The sequence below is a fragment of the Colletotrichum orchidophilum genome (genome assembly GCF_001831195.1).
Source record: "Colletotrichum orchidophilum strain IMI 309357 chromosome Unknown Scaffold_118.1, whole genome shotgun sequence".
In the NCBI taxonomy this organism is placed as follows: Eukaryota; Fungi; Ascomycota; class Sordariomycetes; order Glomerellales; family Glomerellaceae; genus Colletotrichum; species Colletotrichum orchidophilum.
Window position 1 is genome coordinate 76,912 of NW_019173074.1, and position 26,361 is coordinate 103,272.

Sequence of the window (26,361 nt, forward strand, 5' to 3'; positions counted from 1 at the left end):
GGGCAATGTTTGATTTAGGGGTTCACCCCTTGGGTTCGGTATTCTTTGGCGCGTCATTGGGGAGCTTCCAGGCCCACAAAATCTGCCTTGGGCGAAGCTACAACCTCAGACACCGACTTCAATGGCAGGAGCGACTCACGGCAATGGAGGAAATTGGTTTGGATAAAGCAGCACCCAAATGAGTTTCAACGATTCACAATTCCCTACTCTCATCGCGGCTTCTATTGCCAAGTTCGAAATCTTCGTGATATGTGGGCCATTTTGATCTCAATCAACATGTTCAAAACTGGCTTCCGTTCACAAATCCAAACGAAAAGGACCATGAAATATTTGTCAACGATACAGGATAAGCAGAGGGTCTTTACGGGGGCATCATATTGTTGAGGATAGTTTCGCCGGCCACCAAATCAATCAAAATGGCTCATAACGGCCAAATTTTGAATATGCGACTTAACATCGAAGCATCAAGCTACACGGCAACTCCTCCACAGATGGTATCTATCATGCACCTCCAGGCCCGTATATACAATGTACCGGTATGCAGCAGCAAAAGACCATGAACCCCAGTTCAATGAGTAACAACCTCATCCTCTTTGATTTGACGTACCCATATTTGCCCCATTTATAGAACAATGATATTGTCCACCCTCCGCCCTTGAGTCTCAATGAAGTACTTCCTCCGAACTCCCACCCCGAGGGCATTGCCAAACTTCTCATAAGCCTCGGGTCCACCGCCGCGAATCATCACCATGGCGATGGGATGCGGCCGTCGCAGCCCCGACGGTGTAACCTGTTCAACGTCGAGATGAGGTTTAATCATCTCGTATTCCCACAAGTCGGGGGGGCTGAAAACATAGTTGGTCTCAAGATGCTCCTCATCGATAATGACAACGAGCTGTAGAGATCGTGGTGAAGGTGTGTAAGAGGGGATATTGGCAATCTTTTCACTGAACGAGCAACCTCCGCGACGCAGGACAATAACTTGGTGATTGCGAGGCGCCTCGTCAGGCAGGCGACCGTCACACCCAAAACCAGCCTGATAGACTGTTTGCCAAGAGAGGTTCGGAAGGGTATCGTCGCTCGGGATAGAAGCATCAGAAACATCTGGTAGTGGAACAGCCCCTTTCCCCACTGCCAAAGCACCCATGTAGCTCTCAACGTGGAAGTTTGTCTTGGCACCAGCAGGGAGCGGCGCTGGGGTGTTGGTAGGCTCAAAGACCGACGTAACAGCGCGAATCATGGACTTGAGCATGGATCTGTAGGCGGTGTTCACACTCTTGCCGGCAGCCTGATCCTCTACGAGCCCAGAGTGCGCCTCTTCGGTCAGCTGAACCTGGTCGTCAAGGTCACCAATCTCAACCTCGAGCCCCTCGGCAGGTGCCGGTGCACTAGCGTTACGCTCTTCCGGCTCCCCGTGCATCATGATGAGCTCAACGAACCCCTTGTAGCGAACGCGATTGAACAGTGGATCAGAGATGCCTTTCAGGAGGTCCGCGTCGATATGTACCGGCTCGTCTCGCCCCAGGGGCATATGATTGACCTGAGTGACCCTCCAGGTATGATCGTACGCTGAATCGAACGAATCCTCCTGAACGAAGTGGACCTTCAATCCACTCAAAGCAGAGATCCTGACGCCCACCGGTGTTTTGAAGGCGGCAGTGTTGGCAAAAAGGCTGTTGAAAGCACTCCCAACGCTACCTTGTTGGATGTTTGCCGGAAATTCGATAACCAGCGTAGGTTTGAAAGGCAATGCGGCACATGTGCCATTATCTGGGATAAGGTTGCGTGGGAGCGTCCAAGGGAAGAAAGTATGGTTTGCCTTATATCTTGATATCGAACCATTGCCTTTGCCTGCGGGAACCAACTCCACTCCACTACGTGGGTTGGAGATGGTATGTAAGTTGACAAAACTTGCTGCATGAAAGACGTCGGACCGCGCAGCCAGAACAGAACCGGTAAGAGGGACTTGCTTTGGGACAGGGCAGGTGTTTGTAAAGTTCTCGTCGTAATAGACATCAACGCTGCTGTGTTGTTTGCGGCGCTTCTGCTTTTTTGTTGGCTTCGTCCTTCGCCGAGGAATAATCAGCGGATGCGCCTCGGTAGTGAAAACGTAAGAAGCATCGAGCTTATTCAGAGGGTGGTCTGGGTCGAAGAGCAAGTAGAGATATTTGGTGGTTTCGCCAAGGAAAAAGCTCTGCATACGGTCGGCCTTCTCCCCTGTGTCGACGTTCTGTAGGCCGGACCAACCACATTTCGTGTAACACAGTCTCTTGATGTCACTGAGAACCATTTCCCCAACGTGCACATACCAGGGATCGTTCGTAGCGCGGTACAGGTAATAGTTGGACTCGATGAATTCAGGCCGGCCAGGCCACCAGCCAATGCCAGAATCGACCTGTCTCTCACGTACAGACCATCTCTCGGGTAACGCCCCGTAGCGGGTCCACAGAGCAGTATATAGTAGGTTGGCTTCCTCAGCCTCCTCGATTTCGCCAGCCATCGCAAGCAAGCCAGGGTAGAAGGCTGCCAGGCTGTCAATCCAGCTAGTGAAAGCGTATCCGCGAGTTCGGTGGCCCGTCATGTAGTATGGGTGATGCGCGTCATTATAGAGGTGACGCTTGATCGCTGCGTGCGCCTGGTGCCACGCCTCCAGGAAAGCCCCTGCGGAGTTCTCCTCAGGCGTCAAAGGTATGTCGTGTAACGTGTTGGGATCGAGCCATTGCCGATCAGTCGGTGGTTTTGGGGCTGTAACATTTGGCAGCTCGTGGCCAGACAGTAGAATATGGCTTTTCAGTGCATATTCAAAGAAGCTGTCAACACCAGCGCCGATTCCCGAGTCAAAGCTGACCCATTCGCCCTTTTCAGGGTCAATTGCATTGCCAACAAGACCGATGTCACTTTTGGCTTTCCACACTGCCCAAAATGCCCGTTTAGCCAATTGTTCGAACCTCGAGTCGCCCGTGAGTCTACTGAGGACAGAGAATTCCAGTACAAGACTTCCCGCACCAGCGCTACACGTATCTGTCTTTTCATTTGTCGCTCGAGGCGAATCCGGGTCATCGCGAGAGACTTTGTGCAGTGGGGAGTTGACGTAGAAAGGAATGCCATGTCGTAAGTTGACTCTCGGGTATGGCAGGCCTGTGTTTGTGTAGAAAGCAGGCAGGAGCCGCTCCGCAAGGTCCAGAGCTAGCCTGAGAAGCTGCCCATCGTACTTGAAGCTATTTGGCCATGCTATAGGGTGCAGCTCCAGCGGATCCTCGTCTTCGTTGAAGGTTTGGGCAGGGTTGTAGCCGGGTATAGGTAATTCTCCGATGGCGAACAAATGCGCGCTTAGCAAGCCACCGACTCCTCTGATAACTGTCTCGAAGACCTGGACTTTGCTGTCCAGATCAAAGCCTCGCGCCCGGCGCCCCTCCCCGGAAGGCCCGCGTCTCCCGTCGCCATAGTATTCGACGAAAGCCGCCACGCTCTGCTGAAATTCCTGCAGAGCCCAGACAGCGGTATGTTCATCGGAAGGTGTCCCTGCAAGGATCGCCAAGGTCGAAAGGCTGTCGATGAGAGTAAGGGAGTAGTTGCCGAGGACATCGTTCAAATCGTAGTTTCCGGGGTTCGCGGGATCGCGCGTCAGTGGGGTGCAGGAGATCGGCCGTAACTGCAGGCAAAGTCAGTCTGCTATCAGTGTCTTGCAGAGCTCCAAGTAGTCGCATACCTCATCCTCTGGAAATGCAACGCGCATGTAGTTGTCCCAGCCATGGTGGAAGACTTGGGTGGTTGCATTGCGAAGGTCGGCAAGGTGAGCTTGGCTGATCGCCAACACGACTATAGGCCATAGAAGACACAGATGGCCCAGTACTAATGATCGCGACAGCATGGTGTTGTTATCTCTTCTGAATGCCAGCGCTTGGCCGGGTTCCCATCAATCAGCGGGCTGCCAGCGGCAGATGCCTCTCGATCTATGTGGGACTGAAGACGAGGTTCTTCATGGGGTTTGTGCCATCAAGCAAGTCGTACTTCGAAAAAAATGACATGGGTATCACTGGAAAATGAAAGGTTCGCAGAACAAGAAAGGAACAGCGTTGAATTGAAGATGTTGGCCGCCCTTGATAGGTCTCGTGTCCCCTTGACGTCGAGCATAGAAGTGGGATGCGATGTCTGTCATCTTCCTCCCATTGGTGGAGCTGCTGACTCATCACTGAGTCGGTGCGTCGCTGCTAGAGCCCTGCACTCGGTGCTGCACCTCAACTTATGGCACTTGCCGGATTGCCAGATTGGACGAACGCAACTTGAGTTAGTTGTCGAGCAGGCTTCTAGAAGGTGTAGACAAAGTCATAACGGGATTCCCTCATTTTCATAGGATTGGCCAACGGCTTTATGCCTTTTCCCCCACTCTCTCTCTCTTTGTCATACGCGGCAGTCCTGAGTCGAGTCGTTAAATGCCCATCATCCGTATACAAATGATCTCCGACGATTCTCTGAGGACGGAATAAGAACAGGAAAGACATTGGCCAGTATAGATAAAGTCAGCTTCAACAAGAATTGGGTTTGACGCGGTAATACCATGCAGTTCAATGAAGAAATCGGCCAAAACATCAACTCAGCTGAGCCTCCAGGCTTCTGTTCAGGTTATGGGAAGGAGGAATGCGAGCCAATGGCGTTTTGACAGAGACCCGAAAGATTGAAGAAGAAGAAGAAGAAGGATCGCGAACGGCTTCAGTCACCCAAAGCAAGATTGTGTCCCCCTTATCTTGTTTACCTATCGCAGAATCTTACCTCATCACCTAAGGTATGTAGAACAAGGTGTGGCCAGTGCACTCGTCACCGTTCGGGCGCTAAGTGACGGGAAGCTTTCTTTCTTCCAACAACCCCACAGCGCCAAAATCCTCCAAAGTCAACCTCAACGGAGGATACCTCTATTGTTGGGCAACAGGCGCGCCGCATAAGCGCAACACCCCTTCTTCTACGTTGCCAACTTTCAATCCACATGTTTGAAGCAATTGCATGAGGATGTCGACATCGTGCACACTTGGCTCAGACCCCGCGGCCGACACTGGTCAATTTCGGAACGAAGCGGTCCTTTGCCGTTGTTGCCCCCACAACGTCAAGCCATTCCGAGGGCAAGTGAATTCCACCATCGATTTCGTCGGCGAATGCCATTTCGGGGCAGAGTTTCCGACAAGCTGTGACGTCCATCCGGCCCACTAGCACTATTCGTGCAGCCGGTCATCAACCCCCGGCTATTTGTGATGGAATCGCAGGTGGCCGCCAAACGGGCCGCGCACACCGCCAGGCCATTTCGGCAGGCCATGGCTTCAGCCTCCCGTACCCAGTTCGCAGGTTCAGCAGTCGAAAATCTGTTACCCGAAATAGTCGCTTCTAAGACCGTGTTGTTGTTTACTAGCTCTACTGCAGCCTCGATGATTGCTCACGACGTCCCCAATACCAGTCGTTTGTCCCAGGGTAGGGTAATGGGCACCTCTCAAAAGAGAAGAGTCGCTCCTGGAACGCGAAGAACGTGCAGAGTGGCGCCATCCTGATACGCTGCTGAAGCGACGCCGGCTGAACACCGGATTCGCTGCGAGAGTCCCTGGCAAGGGTCTATCGTCATCACTTTACGGTGACGCTCTATCCCAAGTCGTCCTTTCTAAGAGGCACATCAGGCACAAAATGTTTGCTGTACCTACCCTGCCAGCCAAGGTACTCAGCCTTCGAGCTGAATATCTCCTTTTTTTGGGTCAGCGGCAAAGATTTGATCTTCTTCCGATTCCAAATAATTAAGCAATTCTAGGAGAGCTCTAGATCGCAAGAGCGGAGCTTACGGCGGGTGTCAAAGAGCAGATGCCTGGAAACCTGGACTGCGGGCGCAATCTTTTCAACCCCTCCCCCGGCTCCCTCTTTCTGGGAAGTGTTTGATGCCTAGTCGATTGCCAGATGGCGCACCGTTTGATTCGGTACTGGGGCTGTTTCGAACATCCAAATGAGGCAGGAGCACAACGATTTGGATTCCTCTCCGGAATAAGAGCAATCTTGTCTTCACCGACTTTGGACCCGATGCTTTGGAACGAGGCCCGCAAAGAAGAAAAAATGAAGCAGAAGCTGCAGAAACTCTGGACCAAAGTGCGTGTTTGCAGTCGTTCCATTGGTAGTACGCAGAAACCGAGCGTCTACTGGTGGAAAAGCGGAGAGTAGGGTGAACGACTGCCTCCCTGACGCTGGTGGATGGCGCGATGGTTTACTAGATTGGCTTGCTTGCTGGTCTACTTGTATGGATGCTACGACTTCTCTGCAAGGGAAAGGTCATACCCGGCAGGCGGTTCTATTCTGCAATTCTGATTCGTCCCGAAAAGACGGATAGCCATATTACTGGCTAGTTTTTGCATGAATAGTGGCTTAGCCGCTGCAGATGAGAATTACCGACCACTTCTTCGCCCGTTAGGCGATGATCTGGCAGCTCATTCCGGATGTAGCGCATGGCAGACGTGATGGGTGGCATGATCGCCTTTCCAGCCTGGCACACGCGCTTCGCGCTTCGCAGCTTTGTTGTTGGAGCAAGAAGGCCGTTTGGCGCAGGCGCAACACGAATTGGGCGCCTGCAAAGACCAAAATCTGGGGTTGCCATTCACCAAATACCACATAGGAAACCTTGGGTTCTCTCTGTGATCAGACGAGTGGGTTGGGCCATGGGCTGCATACACATACACTCCATGATAACGCCCCCATGAAGGCGGCGGCCGACCATGGCGTTGGGTGACAAACGATCATGTCTGGAAAGATCATCGGAAAAACAAAGTGGACGACATTGGCGTGTATATCGGGCAAGGTTGGCCTGTCAAGGCACGGCAAGTCGCAACAGAGGGCTACATCGCTTCGAGGATGGCAGCTCAGCCCAGTCAAACCCCTCCAGTTGATGAACACCATGGAAACCCCATAGCCAATGGGTCATGGGCCAAGCAAGCGGGGTGGGGGATGCTTTCGTCCGCAGTCCCCCTCTCTGATCATTGGGGCTGCGGTTTCTCTATGGATAGACGAAGCAGCGAAACGGAAGGCCACGGACGGCACCCGAATACTCGCAATTACGAGAAAACAAATCAAGTGAAATCTCTAGCGTCGAGCTCGACTCCGCGAGGACCCGTCGAAGGACAAGGGAACAGGCACCAGCGGCCTTCGCTTCATTCCACACACCCCCTGTCCCCTCAAAGATACCCGGCACAGGCCGCGAACACTCTGACAAAATGAGAGTTTGCGTTTTTATCGCGCTGTCTCCATCTAATTTACCGAGTTCCTGGGACAGTTGATGAAGTGTCTCTGCAGACCAGACCGGACGTGGACTCGAGCGAGTGGGGGCTGGAAGAGAGAGACTCCACAACAGGCGCGAAAACAAGGGAATATTGTGACTGCGGAACGCCTAGTGGCCCATGCAAGCCTAGCACCCGTTGCCGTACGGAGACGAAGAGGGTCGGAATACTCCGTACGCAAGTACCAGTAGCCGTGATTCACACCATGTTCCCCCGAGGGTTAGTAGGTTTTTGTGGTTCTCCAAGCAGCAGGGGAGGGGAGTTTCGTCGCTTCGTCACCCCTTCCGGGCCTCTTGTCGCAGCGCTTCCCTTTCTCTCGCCGAGCGCTCTCTCTCCCCGGATCCTGGGAAGCAGAGGATCAATCACAGGTCCGCAATCGCATTCCCGTCACACACCGGGCAAGGTCCCAGGTCAGACAGAGAGAAACAGAGAGAAACAGAGAGGGACAGAGAGAGACAGAGATACAAAGACACAGAGAGACAGAAAGGCGAAAAGAGAGATGGAGGGAGGGAGAGGGAGGGAGGGAGAAGGAGGGGGGAAGAGGAGATTCCCTCCGACCCGTCAACCGTTCCTGCAACTTTCATCAAGGGGAACCCTCCCCCCCTTCCTCCCGCTCGATCAGATGAGACGATGGATGATGAATGCCTGTGAATGCGATTGAGATTGTGAGATGGTGCGCAATCTTGACCCGTCTGGAGCAACGATTGAACCATTCATAGGCACTCACACGGCGTTGTGAGACAGCAATAAACCGAAGTGGCTTGACGTCCGCCTCCGCGTCAGGCCGGCTGCGAAGTTTCACGCAGTCCGGAATTGATTGCATAATTCCGGCCGTCGTTCACTTTCTCATTGATCACCTATCCGATGCCATTCATCGGGGGGTTGAATCACCGTCGTCATCTTGCCTCGGATCGAACCTATCCCGCAACCGACGAGAGCTGGCTGCCGCGCCACTGCCATGATCACGACGAATGACACGAGCAGCGTGCCCTCTGGATACACTCTCTTAGTCCTGTACTACCCGACCTGCCTTGAGAGCAAGGCAATGACCTCTACCTCTATCACAGCTCGACAGGCTCTGCCCTACCCTGCCACAATCAACCTCCGGCACATCCAGGTCCCGAAATTCCTCACAGCCTTCCCACTTCACGTGAGCGCGAGATTTGGCAATGGCAGACAGAGCCACTCCGGGAAGCCGAAGCTGTCTTGGCGGGAAGGACAATCACAGTGCGCGGAAGCCGCTCTGCGGGGCCGTCGGCTTGAATATCCACTCTCGGTCTCTCGCACACTCCTTTCGAGGTTTCCTCACAGGACTGAGAGTGTCGTCGTCCTCGCCATCTCTCCCCTCTATCAGGGTCCAGGGCGGACCAAGGCGCGCGCAGGCAAATGTACGGGGATGCCCCGGGGAAACAAGAAAGGAGGATGTCTTCCTTCTCGTCTCCCCACCCGTGCCACCCTCTGCCTGGTGCGCCGTCGCCGCCATGCCTGTCCCTGCTGCCCTGTGCCTTGTGTCCCCTGTCGAGCCCGCGCTAGATATGCCCCTCTGCGACTACCCCGTGCCCTTGCAATGCCTCTTTACGTTTACTCCAAAGCCAAGGACTCCTCTTGATCCTCTTTCCTTCTCCCCTCTCTCTCTCCTCTAGCCCACCCCGTGATGGGCTTTTTTAAACACTTTCTAACCACGATCCCCCCTCCCTCACCTCGGCCCTGAACCATATCCACTATCCGACTCAAAAGGGTAAAAGTTTCGACTTCCCAGGCTGCGGAAAAGCATGAGGTCGCATCCGGGCCAGAAGGGCCGCAGACACGGTCTGGCTGTGGATGTAGTGTAGTACGCCCTCTATGGTATGAGGCGATGATTGTATAGTGTTGCCGGATCCACCACCGCCGTTAAGAAGAAAAGCCACACCCGCAGGGCATCTTCTCTCCTGTATCTGCCTTCCTGGTCTTTGGGTCCTCATCCCTTCCCAAATCCTCGCCTTGCCCGTCCCTCGGCATCGGGGTAGGGGGGAGGAGCACGGACGGGGTGCCCGTTGAAGAGGGCTAGCCTGGGCCCAGCCCAACATGAAGCACGACATGGGTGAGGTGACGGATAAGGCGTGCTACTCGTCTCTCACTGTAGTCGTTATTGATGTTTGACAGTGGTGTAGCAGTAGAAGAGGAGCAGAGGACCTTTATGTTCTTGGCGTGTCCTGATGACGATGGCATGAATGGCCAAAGTAGATGAGCCGTCTTCCCTCACATGGTCATGAGACTCCAAGAGTGGTGCTGTTACATTGGGCGCGTCGGTGAGTGCGAATGCTGCATTGGTCCCGAAAACTCGGAAATCCTGCCTGGAGATGGATGAGTTGTGAGTCTTACCCCATGCTTGAGGTGCATCATGACGGGCAGGTGGATGGGACGGCGGGCTTCTCCCTCGTCAGGTCCTAATCTGGACGCATAGATGGCAGACACTTGAAAGTGGTACTGACATCGACATCAAAGATTCACGACTGAAGCGAGTGAAGGACACGATGAACGAATAAGGTCTTGTTTGCACTGCGTTTGCATACAAGATGATGACTGTGATGTGTGCATATATGATGAATAAGTCTTCCAAGTGGCACAAAGTAATATAGACAGTGAAGTGTAAATGTACGCGAGATAATGATATGCGGAACCCAGAAGAGCCCTTGCCGCCTTTCGGCCCCCTGCCCCTTCCGGTATGAGAAAACCATACGAAATGAGTGGTATCTTTTCAGCCAAAAAAAAAAAACCAAAAAACCAAAAGTTTGAAAAGAAAAGACAATGAACAATCTATACATCGTCCCAGCCATTTGGGCTCAGGAAAAGCATGACAAGGCCAACCCTTATGGAGTTACCATTGGAAGAAGTGAATTTCAGCACTGCAGGTGGTGCTAAGGTGTGCGGCGTGCGTGTTGTCGGAATCTTGATGTTTCCTCAAGACAACTTGGGCTTTGGTGCGATGCGTCCTCTGACGGCCCTAGGCTTCGCCGGCGTTCTTTTCTTGGCCGGCTGCTTGCCTCTAGCCTTGTTGGAGGAGGCGGTCGTCTCTTCAGGGCTCTCCTCCTCCATCTTGATCTCTACTTGACGGCCCCGTGGGCGAGTTCTGGGAGCCCTGTTGAATATGATGTCTTCGTCGAAACCGTCTTCAGGGTCCTCGCCACGGTACTCGTAGATCTCATCGATGATTTGTTGGCGCATGTCTGGGTTCTGCGGCGAGGTTGATTCGGCTGTTTCGTCAAGCAAGACAGCACTGCTTGTGGCGATATTCCTCAGACGGGTGAGCATCTTCTTTCCTCTGCGCGATTTCCCTTGCTGGGAGGTGGGCAAGGGCGTGTAGCCCGAGTCTACCATGCCACGATCGACTGCCAGGTACTCAACGTCAGATGAGCCCCACGCAGTTGTCTGACCGCCGCCGTACTCCTTCCACTTGCGGTGAACCATCTTGAAATACTGAGCATCGACGAAATCGAAAGCGTCCTTAAGAATATGTTTCTGGTCCGGCGTTAGTTTTGTTGCTCAAAGACATCGCTGTAGCATGACGATGACTTACGTCTCTGGGTGACCACTCCAAAAAATTGGATCTTCCTCTTGTCACTTGCATCTGCAAACGTGCAGCTGTACTTGCGTGTTCGAACCTTTCTTTGTGCTCGTTTGAAATCAAGTCCCACATCCCGCTACCCTTGACGCCTTGCACTATCATCTCTCTCTGACGTTCGAAGAGGAAGTGGAGCTCTTGTGGGCACTCCGCCTTGATGACGAAATCATCTGGGAGCAAGTCGATGTGATGAATCTCGTCACCGGCGATAGGCTCTTCAGAAGATTCTGTCTCAGGCTGTTCGGCTCGAGCTCTGACACGGGGTGTTCTTTGGCAACGGCCCGCTGCTTGTGGGTTATTTTGGCGCGTTCGGTTGGTTCTTTGAACGACTTCCGGCCGTTGTATCTGTGTGCTTGGAAGGGCGTAACCCCAGTTACGCCTCCTGGTAGCTTCAGACTTGAAGGCTGTGATATCGGATTCTTCCACCCAAGTGTTGGCCGGCGGCTGGGCATAATACTGCGCCTGGGCTTGCGAAGGATTCGGAATCTGGCTCATAGATAACTCATTCATGATAGGATGCGGCTGCATCATTTGCTGCGGGGGTTGAGACATGTAGTAGGCCGGGGACATCTGGGGGGAAATGGAGCCCTGTTCCGATTCAGATGGCGCAGAAACCGTGTAGTTACCGAAGTAGTAGTCCTCGGGAGGTTCGCGTTCATGCTCGGGTTCTGCTTGGATGTAGTTCATCTCGAAATGGCTCTCGGATGTGGTAGGGTTCATCGCCATCGGCGAGCCAACCTGGCTCTGGGGAGCGCTCATGGAAACGGTGTTGTGCCAGGCCATCCTCGAGGGTCCGGACGGACTGGATTGGGGTTGCATGGGAGTCATTGCTGAGGGGTACTGGGGAAGAGTTGTTGGTTGTTGGACGCAGGGCGAGCCGCCACCAGATACTGGGGTCAACATATGTGATTCACCAAGCTGCGCCTGATGGTTGAAAGTTGTGACCTAGTACTGGTCAGACTCGCCTAGAGGGCTGCTTAAGGATGTATATATATATATATACATATATATCGACTTACTGCGAAAGGAGGGCTTCTAAGGTCTGGGTAAATTGTGGTAGGAGGCTGTGCCACTGAGGTGCGCCTGCTGGGCATGGGGTCTGATAGTCCGTCCGGATGCATAGAAGTCTGGTCGATGTAGTTTTGGCCCGTCATGATCAAGTGAATGGCTAGGGGTTTCCTAGACAGTCGAGGTAGGTATGGGAGTTGAGTGTGAAAGGACTGAAGTTGTGAGGGGTGGCGTGTAGGTGGCGTGTAGGTGGCGGTGGAAGTACTCCAAAGACTTGGATGTGCGCGAGAGCTTTAATAGTTGTGTGTTTGTATGAAGCTCGTCTTGTCTTATAAGAGAGGATGGGAAGGGGGGAGAATGGACAGTAATAAAGAATGGAAAGAGTCACTGAAGTCTGCCTCTCCGTAATTGGACTTGTGAAGTAGGATGGATGAGAAGAGAGCCTCGCGAGGATGAGATGGCCGCGGCCTATTAATGACGAGCGAAGTGGACAGCGATGGTGCCGATCAAAGGTTTGTATTTTTTTGCAAGGGGAGCCTGCCTGTCGAGACGATTCGGACGAGTGCCACTCTCCAGGATACAAAGCAGCGGGACCATCGCCAGGGTCTGAAAAAAGACAGGGGGAAGGATAGTGTACACGAAGTACATGAGGCCGTTGTAGACCGGCACACGGACCAAGAGAGGAGGAGAGGGGACAGGCACAGAAACAGCGACAACGACGGAGACAGATTCGCATGCGGGGGCATGGATGTGGGTGGTTCCTCGCAGGCGATAGCCGCCCGGGGCTGCTATGTACGGGTCGTGCAACTCTGTAGATGCAGGTCGATTCAGTCGGCCGAGCAGCTTTGGGGGAGGGGTGGGAAAGCCAGATAGAGAGAGGGAAAGAGAGAAAAAGAGCAGACATGGGGCGTGTGTCCACCACTCCATGGATGGGGAAAGAGGAGCAGGGGATAGAGCGGGAGATTCTGAGAGGTTACCGTTGCCAGCAAGAACCACACACATACTTTGTACACAACAGAGTAGCAGCGGCAGCAGCCCCGTTGACAGTCACACTCACAGATGATGCAGCCCAGCCCAGCAGCTATGTTACAGCCTACCGGAGCAGAACATCTCCTAGTCTCCCAGATACTTGTCTAAGGAACACGATATGGTAGTTTGCTCTCTCTCTCCGTGCGGCCGCCTCGCAGCGCCTAAATGCGTGACAGGTGTGGGACGGGTGGGGAAAAGGAACGACTGACAAGCAGGCTCAGCACAGTAGAACTTGGGAGTGAGTCCGAGCCTTTCAGCATAGCTACATGTCATTGCATCTCTCAACTGTTTCGAGGCACCAAGTAATACAGCCCTGGCAGCGAGAGTGGCGAGGCGCGTAGGTCGGATGCATTACAGGGAGATGATCTAGCCGGCTTAGATACTTCTTTGTTTTACTGTAGCCTCTCAGCTTCAACAACACCACGGTTTACCAGCATCTCCTCTTCTAGGCCACATTGGGCTTTGCTAAGCAGACGAGCAAAGTAATTCGGCTAGCTCACACTTACGTGAATGGTGCGAACGGGCAGGCAGATGGGGTCTGTGATATATTAAACGACCATCGGCGATGGAGAAGCTCGCAGAAGGATGCTCCTTGTTCGCGGGCAAAGAATCCCGGAGAGGGGAAGAGATGAGCGTTGACTTGCGGCGCGTGTGCGGCGTCCTCTGATGGATCCTGGATCGTACGGGTGCACGGTACACAGCTTTTTGTAAGGCAGAGCATGGCAGGGGTTGGCATTGGCGATGGGGTCTAGTTCGGAGAGAATCAACACCAATCCTGCGGTTCCGCTGCTCTGATTCTCTCTTGCCATGATGAATGTAGATAGGGGCCGAAACATTGTCCAAGCCATGATCCTTGATGGCACTGTGGGCTGGTGGTCACTATCCGAGATGACAGATAGACAGGCCTGGCCGACAAGACGACACCAGAGAACGAGTATCCGAATGTGAACTGCAGCAGAAGAAACGACAGGAAATAGACCAAGGCTAGGGTTATGGAACAACTTGCCTTTTCCTTCCCCATCCACGGGATCACAACCATTTGCTTGGGATGACCCCGCCGGCTAGAGGTTCCAGTAGTAGGGCTCTCACTGCAGAGTACAGGACGGAACTGGAGTTACCGGTCAAAAAGCAATGTTGTTCTGAGCATATATGCTGGGAGAGCAGTGTGTGTGGTGGAAGAAATGCAGACTTGAAGTGGGTGACTGTAACACAGCGGGTGGCATAGTGACGTTTGGGGGCTATCAACCTGCGTCTGGATTACACATTACGCACGTAGTTACGCACGTAAAGGACCGGGATATACCACGATCGACGCGGACCATCGTAACGGGGTTGCCCCGGGACGGGACTCATACGGCTTCCCTCCCGTGGTGGATAAGCTGAGAGATGAGAAAAGAGGAATTAAATCGATCTTGAAGCCGGGCTAGTGGCGCAATTCCTTACTCTTATTGTGTCTCTGGCCGATTGGACAGAAGCGAACAGAGCATAGGATAAAGGAATTCTCAAAAGTGAAATTCAGACTCGGCGCGGGTATGACAATGTCAGTGCCAGCCGGGATTGTGTGACGAGCCTCAACATGCTGCGCACATGTGGTTCAATTGTATGAGTGCACACGTTGAAGATATCGGGAGCATAATTCCGGGGTCTGGGTAATAAAACGGCCATGGAAATAAGGTAGCCAGAATAGCAGGGTAATCAAACACGCAGAAAAGGCACGGTAAGGGGGAGGGAGGGAGGGGGGCAACGAGAGAAGGAGGAAAGTTGAGAAAATGTGCTATCCGTATCCATACACAGTAGATGGCAGGAGCTGGCCCTTGCCAAATCCACATTGGGGGTTGGCAGAGAGAGAGAGGAGGGCGAGAGGGAGAGCAAGGGACGCGAGTGAGCATGGAGGTCGGGGGTCAACCCAAAAAGACTGAATAGAGTGAAGCGGCCGAGTGTCATTGCATGGAGCCCGTGTGATTGGCTCCATGAACGGCCGCAACGGGGTCGACAACTTGGAAACCGGGGGTGAAAAAGGGCAAGTGGAGACGGTCATCTCGCGGTACGTTCCCTGCCTCATTCTCATCCTGACTCCATGCCTGCGTGCCTGCCACTCACTGCCTTCCTGATGACCCTGTTGACACCTTGGATGCGACGTACCGTAGGTACCCAAGTACCCGTCTGCCTGCGTTCACTGTGCCGTCCTCGAGCCGGATCCGCTTGTTCATGTCCCCCATTCCCGTCTCCAGTCAATTGGCTTTCCCAGCCGACGCATTGTCGCCTTGTATCAAGTGCTCACCAGGCTAATGGGTGACTGTTACTGTGTAAATTGCGTCCTTGCAAAAAAAAAAAAAAAAAAAAAAAAAAAAAAAATGAGAAGGAAAAAAAAAAACTTCTCGACTGGATTCCAACCCCTTGACCCGGTGTCAAGTCAGAATCTCTCCCGGCGGCACCTGCTACGCTGTGAGTCTCCTCTCAAGTCTGTCACATTTGCTCACTTGCTATCACTTTTCGTGGGCGGGACCCTCACGATAGCTAAGGGTACCGTTGCCGAAATCTGCATTGCCCTAAGGTCTGGTCACCTCAGGCCGGCCCTACGCCAAGACTCGCGGAACAGAACGGCCAGTGCCCAGCACCACCAGGTGGAAATCTTTGACGGACAGGGGTGGTGGGGTATGCCTAGAGCTCTGATGGTTGGGCGTGTGGGTGTTGAGGCTGCAAATCCTCGGACAAAGCGGGGGCTCAGTTTCCGTAGGAGTCGGGTGTCGAGGTTTACTCGCCGGTGGGTGTGACCGGAACGCGTCCCGTCAACTGGGACAGTGGTGAAGTGGACACTGGACTGGATTGGACTGGAAAGGCCCGGGCTCTTCAGGATGGAATTGCTTAAACAGGTATCCGAGAAGTAGGCAGTCGTCGTTGAAATTGCCTTCTTTCTCGACTACCTTGCTCTTCTCTACCTGGCGACCAGAGACACGCTCATGTCAGATCATGACCCTCTGAGGGAAGAAAAAAAAAGGAAAGAGTCAGGGGCTTACCTTGCCCGTGCAGAACTTGTTGCAGTATCGGTAAACATGAGCCAGTCGGACAAAGCTTCCGCATTGTCTCGTCTCCTACCATGGCATCGACTCTCCATGTTATTCCCATTCCTTGGCCATAGCGATTGTTATGCGATCAAGCCACTGTCGATCTAGGCAAGCATTTCATGACAGGCTATGTACCCTAGTACACGCCTCCAAGCTAGAGTAGTGAAAGCAGTGATGGGATACTTTGGGTTGAACTGGGCAGCCCCCGCAATCCTGTTGAAAACGGGGGGGAGAGAGGATTGGACAAGCAAGCGGGAAGAGGCGGGAACCGTTCGATCTGGAGGGCCCATAAGCATAAGCTGCCGCCGCCCGCCACGATCTAAGATCCATCTCGTGCCGCCAGAGGGTCGCCGCATAATCTGGCTGACCGACACAGACACTTTTTATTTTTATGAATATCTCCTGCCTACGGATATACCTTCGTGCAATGGATGTCTTGTTGTGTAGGTGGAAGCCGAAGTGAGGGTCCCGATGGTAGAGTCGAATCTGAAGAACCGGTTGATACCACGCCTGCCTCCACCGCGTGCGTTCATACGCCTCCCCCCTGCTTGTCTTAAAGCTCGTTCGAAAGGGTGAGTTGCCACAAGGGAGGAATGGGCTGACATCGACTGCGACGCATGCAACTTTGAGACCCTCGCCCATGCTCTCTGATTGAGTAGGAAAGAACAATAGCCACGTATGACCGCGGGTGCGAAACAAGAGGAGAGGAACGCGACTTTGCTGCAGAGAGGGAGGGGGGAAACGGACGCTGGGCCAATACGCTCAGTTCTCATCCCTCTCGTCGTCAGGGATATCCCTACTAGCGCGGACCCGACAGTCTGGTTCGCGCTAATTTAGCGTTACAACCTGATGGAGTCCACGCTCATGCGAGGCTATCATTGGGTCGCCTCCGAACCACTTCATCAGGGCTCCCGGGGCTTGTGCAAAGCCTGAGGCCACAATAACGCCCCCCACTCACACACCCCCTCACTTGCCTCTCGTCAACTTCATTCTTGCTCTTCCCACACCCTCCCCACCAGCAAACGCACACCTTACTGGCCAGAAGCCGATCCCAGTTTTCGGACTTAGCGCGCGTCTGTTCTTTCGACTTGAAGCTTAAGCATAGTCAACCACTCACGGCATAGCTGGTGACTCCTAGATAGACCATGTTCACCACCAACAAGCGGCCAGGACTTCATCACCAACAGCAGATGGTCAACAGAACGCAAATTTGCCCAGTTCTAACCGCGACAGCACACACCCATCCACAGACTTCCAGAGTTTACACGCCGCCTCGGAACTGCCTGTCATCACACGCATTCTTTCACACCACCTGCGTCCTGCTGCAGAAACGTGCCCCAACTCTGTTGCTCCTGGCCGCCGCTTTCTTCGATCCCATCGTCCCAGATGCGGGTACGGTACCGGGCCATGACGCATCCTTGATGAGCCAAGTCAAGCTGAAGCTGTACGTGCTGCTCCGAGGGGAAGAGGAGACTGAAGCCGTCCCGCCTTCGCGTGCCGGTCCTTCCTCGCGTTCCTCAGACCGATGGTACCTTGCAGATCATCATTCTAAGGATAGATGCCGAAACAGAAGGCTGAGGTGCAGTCTGATCCTTTGGGTTTTCTGAGCCTCCAGCCTGTGCCACGACGAGGACATCGCTGTGCCGCCTTAGCCTCGCTGTGCCCCTCTTCTCAACACCTCGTTGCCATGAAATCTCCCACCCAGTGGTAAGAACGACCAGCTGGCGAGGACGAGGACCGAGGTGCGGCATCAGAAGCAGGCGACCCAGCCACGGGCCCGAGGTCAATTTCTCGGCCCATGGTCGCCTCTCGGGTCGATGCCTTTGTCAAGGAAAACCTTACCGGCCGCAAACAGCCTAATGAGGAAGTGGTAGTATCCCCATTCACTGGTATTTTGCGCTCTTAGCGCCCAGGTCGCATATTTCGTCGCCCCCATTGGCCATCACCGCCTCATCACGCCGTTGGTCGCGTCTGTCACGGTTCCAGACGCGGTTGTGAGCGTCCAAATTCATGAACTGGGCCCAATTCAAGCCAACACTGCCTCGACTTCGCCTGGCATTTTGGTTTGTGTTGCATTGCGCATTCTCATGCACTTTGAGCGCTTCCACTCTCTCGGGTCGCGAAGGCAGCTGATCTCCGGCAACAGTCCTACTGGACATGCCAGAAGCCAGGTCTCCACCGCAAAGCATCGTCTGCGTCTACTAGGGGTTGGCATTGCAAATCATCCTCGTCCGTTCCCCAGCAAGTCAACACGTTCTGGCGGTAACCCCGCGTCAAATCAGCCGAACATCATTCATGTCCGCAAGGTTGGATGGGACGTCGACATGTCTGGAAGCGACGTCCTTCATTATCATGCCAAGGCATGCCATGAAATCGAGAACCAAGGTCAGAGGTATCCGTCCGAGGCACCGAAGCACGCTCAGACTGGCAGCGATCTTGCCGCTCGCCATGTGCGCTTTCCGTCCGAGACTTCCAGTGGGCAGTGGTTCGATGACGCTTGCCATCGCTGCTGCACCGTGCAACCCTGACACTCCACCATTCACCGCAATCAACGAAGTCTAACGCCCCCCCCCCCCCCCCCCCCCCCCGGGCGCCTTCCCACCGTCCCGCTGCCCGCCCCAGCCCCCTCCTCCCGCCCCCCCCCCACGCCCTCGCGCCCCCCCCCCCCCCCACCCCACCCCCCCCCCCCCCCCCCCCCCCCCCCCCCCCCCTGGACGTGGACTTGCTGGTCATCCCTGAGGCACCTAGAGAGCAGCTCGTAGGTACAACGAGATACACCATGAGACTGCTTTTTCTCTCCCAAGGTCTCTCCTGGCACACCAGGTTGGGCATGCTCCACGCGAGGTTTTCGGGCAGCCACTCGGCTTCAGGGCGATTGCCCCTTTGCGGCTAGAAGCTTGTAACACGGAAGTCCGTACATGGGTCTCAACCTTGGGCAGCTTTCTCCTCACTGAAGAACTGCTCAATGAGAGCAATCATAGTTACTCATTCTGGAAGAAGGCGCAGCGATGGTGGCTGACGGCTGGGTGGCTAGGAAGGCTCGGCCTCCAGTTCTACCTTCAGACTCTGGTCTGAAATCCGTGGTGGCAAGCCCTGCTACACCCGCGCACGATTCTGATGCACACAAATGCTTTCCCGGGGACGGCGCCTTGTCTTTGTGGTGTCTTCCTGCTCGCCAACTATTGGAGCAAAGAGGCAAACCACCCATCTTCAGTGTGGTGGTCCTCGCCAACCTGCTGTGGCCATCCCCCCGGCTCCCACGAATCATGGACGGCACAGCTAGTCCGCGGCGTGACGAGTTTCTGCAGTTGTCATGGATGGCAATTCTCCAGGATCTTGACGTTCAGAGAGGGGGAACACTCTGGAAGCCGTGGTGGTTCTGTGGAAGAGCTGCCATGACTGGTCGAGTGTGGACAAAGGCGGGCGTTAGGCCCTCTGCCGGTTGCGCCCGTAAGAATCTTTTTCTCCATGTCGCATCTGGAACAGCGGCAAAACGGTCCCTGGAGAGTGAAAGAATTTCCTTCTGCCCCTCCCCCCTTCCAGGATCAAGCTTTGTGGTTGCGTGGGAATGTCGAAACAGACAATGGCCTGAGGAGATTCACAAAGAGCGCCGCCACCACCACAACCAAAACCTCATCCATCTGCACGATGGGCATGCGAAGAGGTGAAGCAAAGCAGCTCCAATCCTTCAGTAAATCATTTCAGCCCCCAATGCTGCTCATCTCTGTCGGGTTCATGTCTCTGCCCGAGCCGTTGACTGCAAGACTACAACCAACGGCCGTAACGATATCCTCCGGGCGTTTCAAAAGCCGCGCTGTGCGAGCCTTCGCCACGCCTCTGTGGGGATAATCAGCACTCTAATCTGTATGAGAAACTCGAGTGTACATTACGTGAGAAGCCCTCCCACCTGATCTAGAATTGTGGTCAGGGCGGTGTTGAGTCAATTTCCAGTCTGGTCCACACCTAGCACTGAACTGGCCATCACTATGGACACTACCCTCGTTGGGTGAAGATGCTTCTATCGGTATAACATGTGTCGGATATTGGGCGACGTTGACATCAGTAGAGAATTACGCCTCGCGAGGCAGTCTCTATCGATTTGACCGTCCCCCTTATAGTTCCTTGATCACGTTGTTTTGACTGGCCGTCAATCCATGAGGCCACAACAGAGGCCCGAAAAGGCGACCAAGTGCCTGCAAAGCCCCCTCCACGCTGCCCCGGCGACTCCGGATGTCGGCGAAGATGAAATCGCATGCCAAGGAGGAACTCCCAAAGGCCAATCCGAAAAAGTACAGTTGCGTGCATGATTTCAGAAGCTATCGTGGAGACGTATTGGGGCGCCCAGTGGTCATCGCCGTCTACCCAAATACATGTTGAGGATTTTCCTAAGCCTCTCTCTGCACCCCAATCTTCCGGCCGCAGTTTGGGAGCTGACGTTGAGCTGCAGATGTCTCTGCTGTCTCCTGCAATGCTCCTCCTTCGCAACTCCAGCACTCCCAGAGCTGCAACTGCGCCGCTTCAGCGGCCAAACGGACATTCTCTTCAGCTTATCTGCAGGAACAAGGCACGCAAACGTCATTTCTACTCCGTCGCATTTCGTACTAATACGCCTCCTACCTCGCGGTGAAATCGTCCCAAAAGGCGGAGCGTTGTGCCCCATACGTGAGCCAGTGAAGCTCTCCGGGGACAACACCAACCAACAACACCAACACCGAACGGCCCCCAACCATTCCGACCACGCCCAAGGTAGAGAATCAACCCTCGTGTTTCGACCAACAATAGACGACGGAAGCGCTCCAAAAGCTGCTCCTGTTCGTATCCACAAGCTCCAAACAAGCGCAGACGTCCCATACGTTACACACCCGAGCATCGTTTGCGCATCCACCCAACAGCCCCCTTCCTCCACGCGATCGAGAAAAAGCCAGACGCAGCCCGCACAATCTAAGTTTAATCCCGGCCGCCACTCCCGCTGCCACGGCGGCGCAGACCACGAGATGTCTAGGACGTTTACCGCAGGCTGTTGGTAAGTCATGACTGGACCTTGGTGCTTGCTGGCTGGGATGCCTTCGCCTTCAGGCGCGTGCGACGATTCGTCCTCGCGCCCCTTCCCCTCGCGATGACTCTTGTCTAGTATCGACATCGTCACACGAAGCGCCTCATCATATGGAAGACTGGACGATTCAGACGAGCGAATCAGAACAACCAAGCTGACATCCCCTACCCCCGCCCTGGTTCACTCTCGTCACCTCTGGCCCCTTTTCTCTAGAGTGAAGTGGACAAAGTAGATGAAGGTGTGTGCCTAGACCGGACATCTAGTTCATTGTCAACTTCCTATTCGGCTGGAGGAAAAGAAGGCATCTATCAATGATGGAGAACCGGACGAACGCCTCATCCAAACGGCCCCCCCTTCCCCGTCATCTCGCCCCTCCTGACAGCCCTACAATTCTTCTTACGATGGAACAAGCGACGATGGATGCCTGCACCGAAAAATACTTCTCCAACTCGTACCGATACATCAAACCTCCTTGACTCCTTGAGGATATCCTTGAGGGAGAGAATGCGACAATCGTCAGATGCTGCCCACCCTCCGCCCCGTGCCGCCAAGGCCACTTGCGGCCGTCGAACGACGTGCCTCACATGGCAAAAGGGGAGGCGATTGCCTATGCCATCACACTTCAGCCTGCTGGGCCGTCACATACGCGACCCGCGGCTCTCCAGCGAATGGGAGCTGTCTCTGGGTATTCTGAAAGACTTCATGTCCTTTGTGAATGGAGCCTTTGGAAGAGAGGGGGGCTAAAGGCATAGTTTCTGTCCTGCAATTTCCGCTCCAGAGTGACTCTTATGTTCCATGTGATGATGGAAATCGAGAGTTTGAGGCCTAGACTTGTCGCTCACATGATCATCATCATACCCATCAACACTCGTCCACTTCATTCTCTTGAAGCAGAGCACATTTCCCCCAACTTGTGTTTTCAACCTATCCTACCTCGGCGCATGGGGCCATCGACGCTTAGGTCTCTGCTTGCCGACGCCCGTTGATGCCCATCGCACTTAACCGCAGTCCAAGAACCACGATCTCCCTGGGTGTAACTTTCAATGGGGGTGCGACTAAGTCCGGCTACGGATTGTGGAAAAGGAAAGCATTGATACCCGTGAGATCACCACTGTCTGTCTATAGGCCCAAATAGAAGTGTCACCAGAATAGTGACTCACCCCTGGGCACATCTCACATGCTTGGCTCATTCATGATGCGATGACACACCCGAGCACTACAGAGGACAGTCATTAGATGTGTCAGTGTTGCTAGTCGTATTGGATTTCCCAGACAATATATCAGGAACGTGTGGCAAAGTTGTGCTTGAATTAAATTTTCTTTTGTTTCGGAAGTAAAAAAAAAAAAGCCACAGCTAATCACAGCGTTCTTTTGCAAATGTGTGCCCATGAAAGAAACCTGCACCCGCTATTGCCAATGCTTTGATGATCCCAGAGAGGAAAGGAAAATAGACACTGGAGCCTCGGGAAAAAAGAAATGAAAACGTACAAAACGACCACCGAAACCGAAGCCGCAAACCGATGTAGCCTGATAATGTCGTGGAGCTCATTGTCGAATATACGCGTAATTATTTCGTCATCAACAGACTGTGCTAGGAAACCCAAGAGGATGAAATGAGGCAAAAAGTGTAGTGTACCAACGAGAATCGCTTGTTGGGAAGGGCTTCCATTCTGGGATACCAATGGCAAAAGCAGGTGTATAAACGTAATAGAAAGACTTCTATCTTTCTCTGGTCCAAATATGTCTGGTTGCAACGCAGTCGGAAAAGAATGATGTCGCTCACCTCGGAGCACGGTGGGATCACTGAGAGCTGCAGACCTAGTCACTCATCCTCGGACCCCAACGGAGAGGGGCCTAATACAACGTCTGCCGAGGGGCACTCACTCACTCCTTTCTGGCAAGCTATGATCAAGCTCTCGGCCGCGTCTCTGCAGGTGGTGAAACTCGCCCCCACGTCAATGTTCTTCCTTTGTTCGTACTCCTGTGGGGAAAGTGATGGAGCTGATTCTCCCGTGTCGTAGTTCCGGGCGGCTTCTTATGCACCCTCAAGAGGCTGCACGAAGTTGTAATTGAAGTCCAGCAGGCCGTCCAACATCCAATGCTGGGGGTCGAAGAAATCGTAATTGGTCTCGCCGTAAGTCATGCCGCTCAGCATGCTATTACTTGGTGCTTGGCTGCCAATTCCGCCTGAGTTGCCAGGTGTAAGGGCACCATTAGCAGCGAGCAAACTGTTCGCTTGGAGTCCTTGGGTTGCCGGCATAAGAGTGCTGTCCAAATGGGTCGATGACGCTGAGGACTCGTTCGCTGAGTCTGGATTAGTAGGTTGTTTCATGGCTATTGAGGGTGGCACGTAAGTCAGTCATCACAGTCACACCGAAGAGAGACGTGGATGTAATGGCTAGAGCACAGGATAGGAAGGGGATGGGGTTTTATAATTACCATCGATTGAGCCTCTTCCCTGGGCTTGATATTCTTCCCTCCAACGCCAGACAAAGTCAAATACAAGACTCATGCTATGGCGGCAGCGCACCTTGAGCTGCAATGTGTCGTCAATGAGCAGCGGAGAATCGTCGTTGTCGTAGGAGGCCGTGCTGTTGTTGTCGAGTCGAGCTCCGTTCCACATTTGCACCATTAGCTCTGCTAGACGCCACTGTAGGTCGTTATTTACAACGCTTGTTGCGCGAATGGCGTTGATAGTCTGGTGGAACAGATTGCGGCCGCGATCGAAATCAATTGTTTTGGCAAAGAATGACCGCATAAGCTTGAGCAAGGCAAATCCTGCCGCGATCAACATCTGCTGGATGTAATTCGTCGCATACAGCAGAATTTGCCCGGGGGAGTTCTGCCCGGGTGATGTGACCTTGTCGACCTCAAGGATGTTATCCAAGAAGCTTGTAGTTGCCCTCCAGAGGCCCATCAGATCATCAATGTAGCCAGGAGTGGTGCTTGAGTCGAAGAAGCCAGCAAGGCGCAGATGAAGTGCCGCGGCTCGCATGTGCAAGTTGACTATTGGTCCCAAATGCTGCGAGAGAACCGATGCTTGAAGTTCGTTATAGTCCTTTCGATAGACCCTCATCAGCATGGCGCGGTGCTCATCACCAGCGACCCCTCGAGGATCACTAGCATTGCTGTACATTTCCTTGGACACCTTGTCGCAAAATCTTTCGACTTGGAGTCTAGCCTCCAATTCGGGTGTCAATCGGAAGGGACCGTCCTCGCCTCGTCGAACGGCCAAGGTCCAATCGTATAGGGTTGAAGCCGGCTGACCGTAGCCAGTACCGATGGTTTGAGCTACAATGTTGCAGACAGCCCATGTTGAAACGCGATCGTGCAGCTGCTCTTTGTTGAGGTCTACTGATACCCTAGAGAAGTCCTGGCTGTGGTTTGGCCTGTGTAAGCCAATACCCGTCGCCACCTTCATCATAACGCCACAGAGGATGTGCGTAGGGTCAGCACTTGTCGTGCTTGTTGGGAGAGGCCAGGTACATAACAGGCACAAAGCTTTGACGACAAAGTAGCTGCTGGGAACATCTCCGATGGTTGACCAAAGCAATCTGGTCAGAGGTCCAGATATCGAGGTCAACAACGTGGGGTCTGCGCTATATCGGCGAGCAGCGACCGAAATAATCGACCAAAACAGAAGGGCGTGTTGTTGGAAGTACTGGTCAGGCGTCTGTTGCGGGTTGAGGAATGGCAAGAAAGGGTGATAGTATGCGAAGAATTCGTTAAAGAGCTGATTCACTGACTCCTCGGTCAAGCGTACGTTCTCTAGCTCGTGGGTGTAGCGTGGTAGACTGTACGACCCTCCCCTCTTGAGGTGCAACAGCGAGGATACAGCCTCGTCGGAGCCCATGAGGGAAGGATTCCTAGTGTGTGTATACACGCTCGTCGCAACCGGAGAATGGAGGTCTTGTTCGTCCTCGTCCACGGTGTAACCTTGGTTTTGGGCGCGTGCAATGTTGCGTCGCAACCTATCGATTTCCTTTTCCATCTCGGCATGCTTCGAGCGCTTGCCAATGCGCTTGAAGTTTGACTCAATCTTACACGAAAGCTTGAGACGGTTACACCGTGAACAGCTTTGGAAAGGATCTTGAACAACATCGCATCGCAACTATTCCCGACGAAGATTGGTTAGAGGGGTGACTCATGCAATGGATTTTGGCCGGTGCGTTGACTCACCTTCTGTTGTCGACACTCGTTGCAAGCGCGCTTGACGCCGGGCTGACGCTTTTTGGAATCAGGCTCGCCATTGTCGTCGTCATGCCCGGCATTGCTGCCAGGGCTGCTATCCAACGCCATGCTGCTGTGCTTCCTCTTCGGAGGCCCATTGGGCGCATGGCGGGCGCTCATGGGACTTGTGGGCGAGACGGGCGTCGCCCCGCCGGCAGAGACGACGTCCATGCAGGGCACGGGGGACCGTCAGTCGCGGTGAGACAAGACAAGACACAGCACAGGCGGGTTCGGGTGACCCCTCCCGGGCCGGGCGTGGCGTAAGGTGCGAACGGCGGTCGCAGGAGCTCGCAGGAGCAACTCGGCAATCGGAGATCTCCTGGACGGTGAGCGAGACTCACTGGGGCGGCGGTCCGGTGTCGCGACGTACGTGTTGGTATTGTTGATGTGAAGTGGGAGCTGGCGCGGCCGAATGCGGAGGGCGGGGAAGAAAGGTTGATTTTTGACCTGAGGAGCGAGGCAAGATTTGCTGTGGAAAGTGGAAGGGGACATCTTTGCGCCTGCCCAGCCGTTGGACTTTTGGAGGGGGCCCAACGGGGGTGCGAATGGCTGGGTATCGTCATATCATTGGCTGACTCGATCTGTAGTTCCCCGCCCTCACCTTCTGCAGCGGGCGGGGTGAGTGAGTACAGAGCAGTTTACACATGACAACTGCCCGACCAGGTAAGGCGCATTAGGAACCCGGACCCGACTTTCACCGGGTCTCGCTCTTCTGCCCAGGCCGTGCCCGGCTGCTGTCAGGATAGTGCACAGACAGGCGGGATGCGCCCCGGTTCCTTAAGCTCCCCGGCGCAGGAGATAGCAATCCGAATTGACAAAGATAGGCAAATTGAGATTGATGACAGCTGCTGGTCCGATATCGTCCTTTTTCTCTGCCTTTACCCACTCTTACACGTCCTGCATCTGGGGACCAGTTTCCACGCGTCCACTGCAATAGGTAGCAGATTCGCCAAGAGCAAGTATCCATTGATGACAGAAAGAAAACCCAAAAGTGGAAATTGTAGGTGAAAATTGGGCCAGCAGGCGGGTGAGCGACTGGCCGAGTGGCTAAGGTAGTCAGTCTGTGGTCAAAGAGCGTGGGAC

General features: G+C 54.0%; 6 protein-coding genes across 6 annotated transcripts; 2 read left to right on the plus strand and 4 right to left on the minus strand.

The window, feature by feature from the left end:
• Nucleotides 1-622: 622 nt before the first annotated feature.
• Nucleotides 623-3,871, minus strand: CORC01_11193 (glycosyl hydrolase family 47; the record flags this gene model as incomplete). Its single annotated transcript, XM_022622819.1, has 2 exons — nt 623-3,652; nt 3,710-3,871. 2 exons carry the CDS (start codon nt 3,869-3,871, stop codon nt 623-625), a joined length of 3,192 nt encoding a protein of 1,063 aa, XP_022470672.1.
• Nucleotides 3,872-8,514: 4,643 nt separating this feature from the next.
• Nucleotides 8,515-8,775, minus strand: CORC01_11194 (uncharacterized protein; the record flags this gene model as incomplete). The annotated part of the gene is made up of 1 exon (XM_022622820.1): nt 8,515-8,775. The coding sequence occupies one exon, from the start codon at nt 8,773-8,775 to the stop codon at nt 8,515-8,517; it is 261 nt and encodes an 86-aa protein (XP_022470673.1).
• A 1,457-nt stretch (nt 8,776-10,232) lies between these two features.
• Nucleotides 10,233-12,047, minus strand: CORC01_11195 (uncharacterized protein; the record flags this gene model as incomplete). Its single annotated transcript, XM_022622821.1, has 3 exons — nt 10,233-10,790; nt 10,849-11,838; nt 11,913-12,047. The coding sequence occupies 3 exons, from the start codon at nt 12,045-12,047 to the stop codon at nt 10,233-10,235; spliced, it is 1,683 nt and encodes a 560-aa protein (XP_022470674.1).
• Nucleotides 12,048-15,284: 3,237 nt separating this feature from the next.
• On the plus strand, nt 15,285-15,704 carry CORC01_11196 (uncharacterized protein; the record flags this gene model as incomplete). The annotated part of the gene is made up of 1 exon (XM_022622822.1): nt 15,285-15,704. The coding sequence occupies one exon, from the start codon at nt 15,285-15,287 to the stop codon at nt 15,702-15,704; it is 420 nt and encodes a 139-aa protein (XP_022470675.1).
• A 1,436-nt stretch (nt 15,705-17,140) lies between these two features.
• Nucleotides 17,141-18,523, plus strand: CORC01_11197 (uncharacterized protein; the record flags this gene model as incomplete). Its single annotated transcript, XM_022622823.1, has 4 exons — nt 17,141-17,188; nt 17,246-17,495; nt 17,648-17,702; nt 17,902-18,523. 4 exons carry the CDS (start codon nt 17,141-17,143, stop codon nt 18,521-18,523), a joined length of 975 nt encoding a protein of 324 aa, XP_022470676.1.
• Nucleotides 18,524-23,083: 4,560 nt separating this feature from the next.
• Nucleotides 23,084-25,449, minus strand: CORC01_11198 (uncharacterized protein; the record flags this gene model as incomplete). Its single annotated transcript, XM_022622824.1, has 3 exons — nt 23,084-23,382; nt 23,488-25,159; nt 25,228-25,449. 3 exons carry the CDS (start codon nt 25,447-25,449, stop codon nt 23,084-23,086), a joined length of 2,193 nt encoding a protein of 730 aa, XP_022470677.1.
• Between the last annotated feature and the right edge of the window lie 912 nt (nt 25,450-26,361).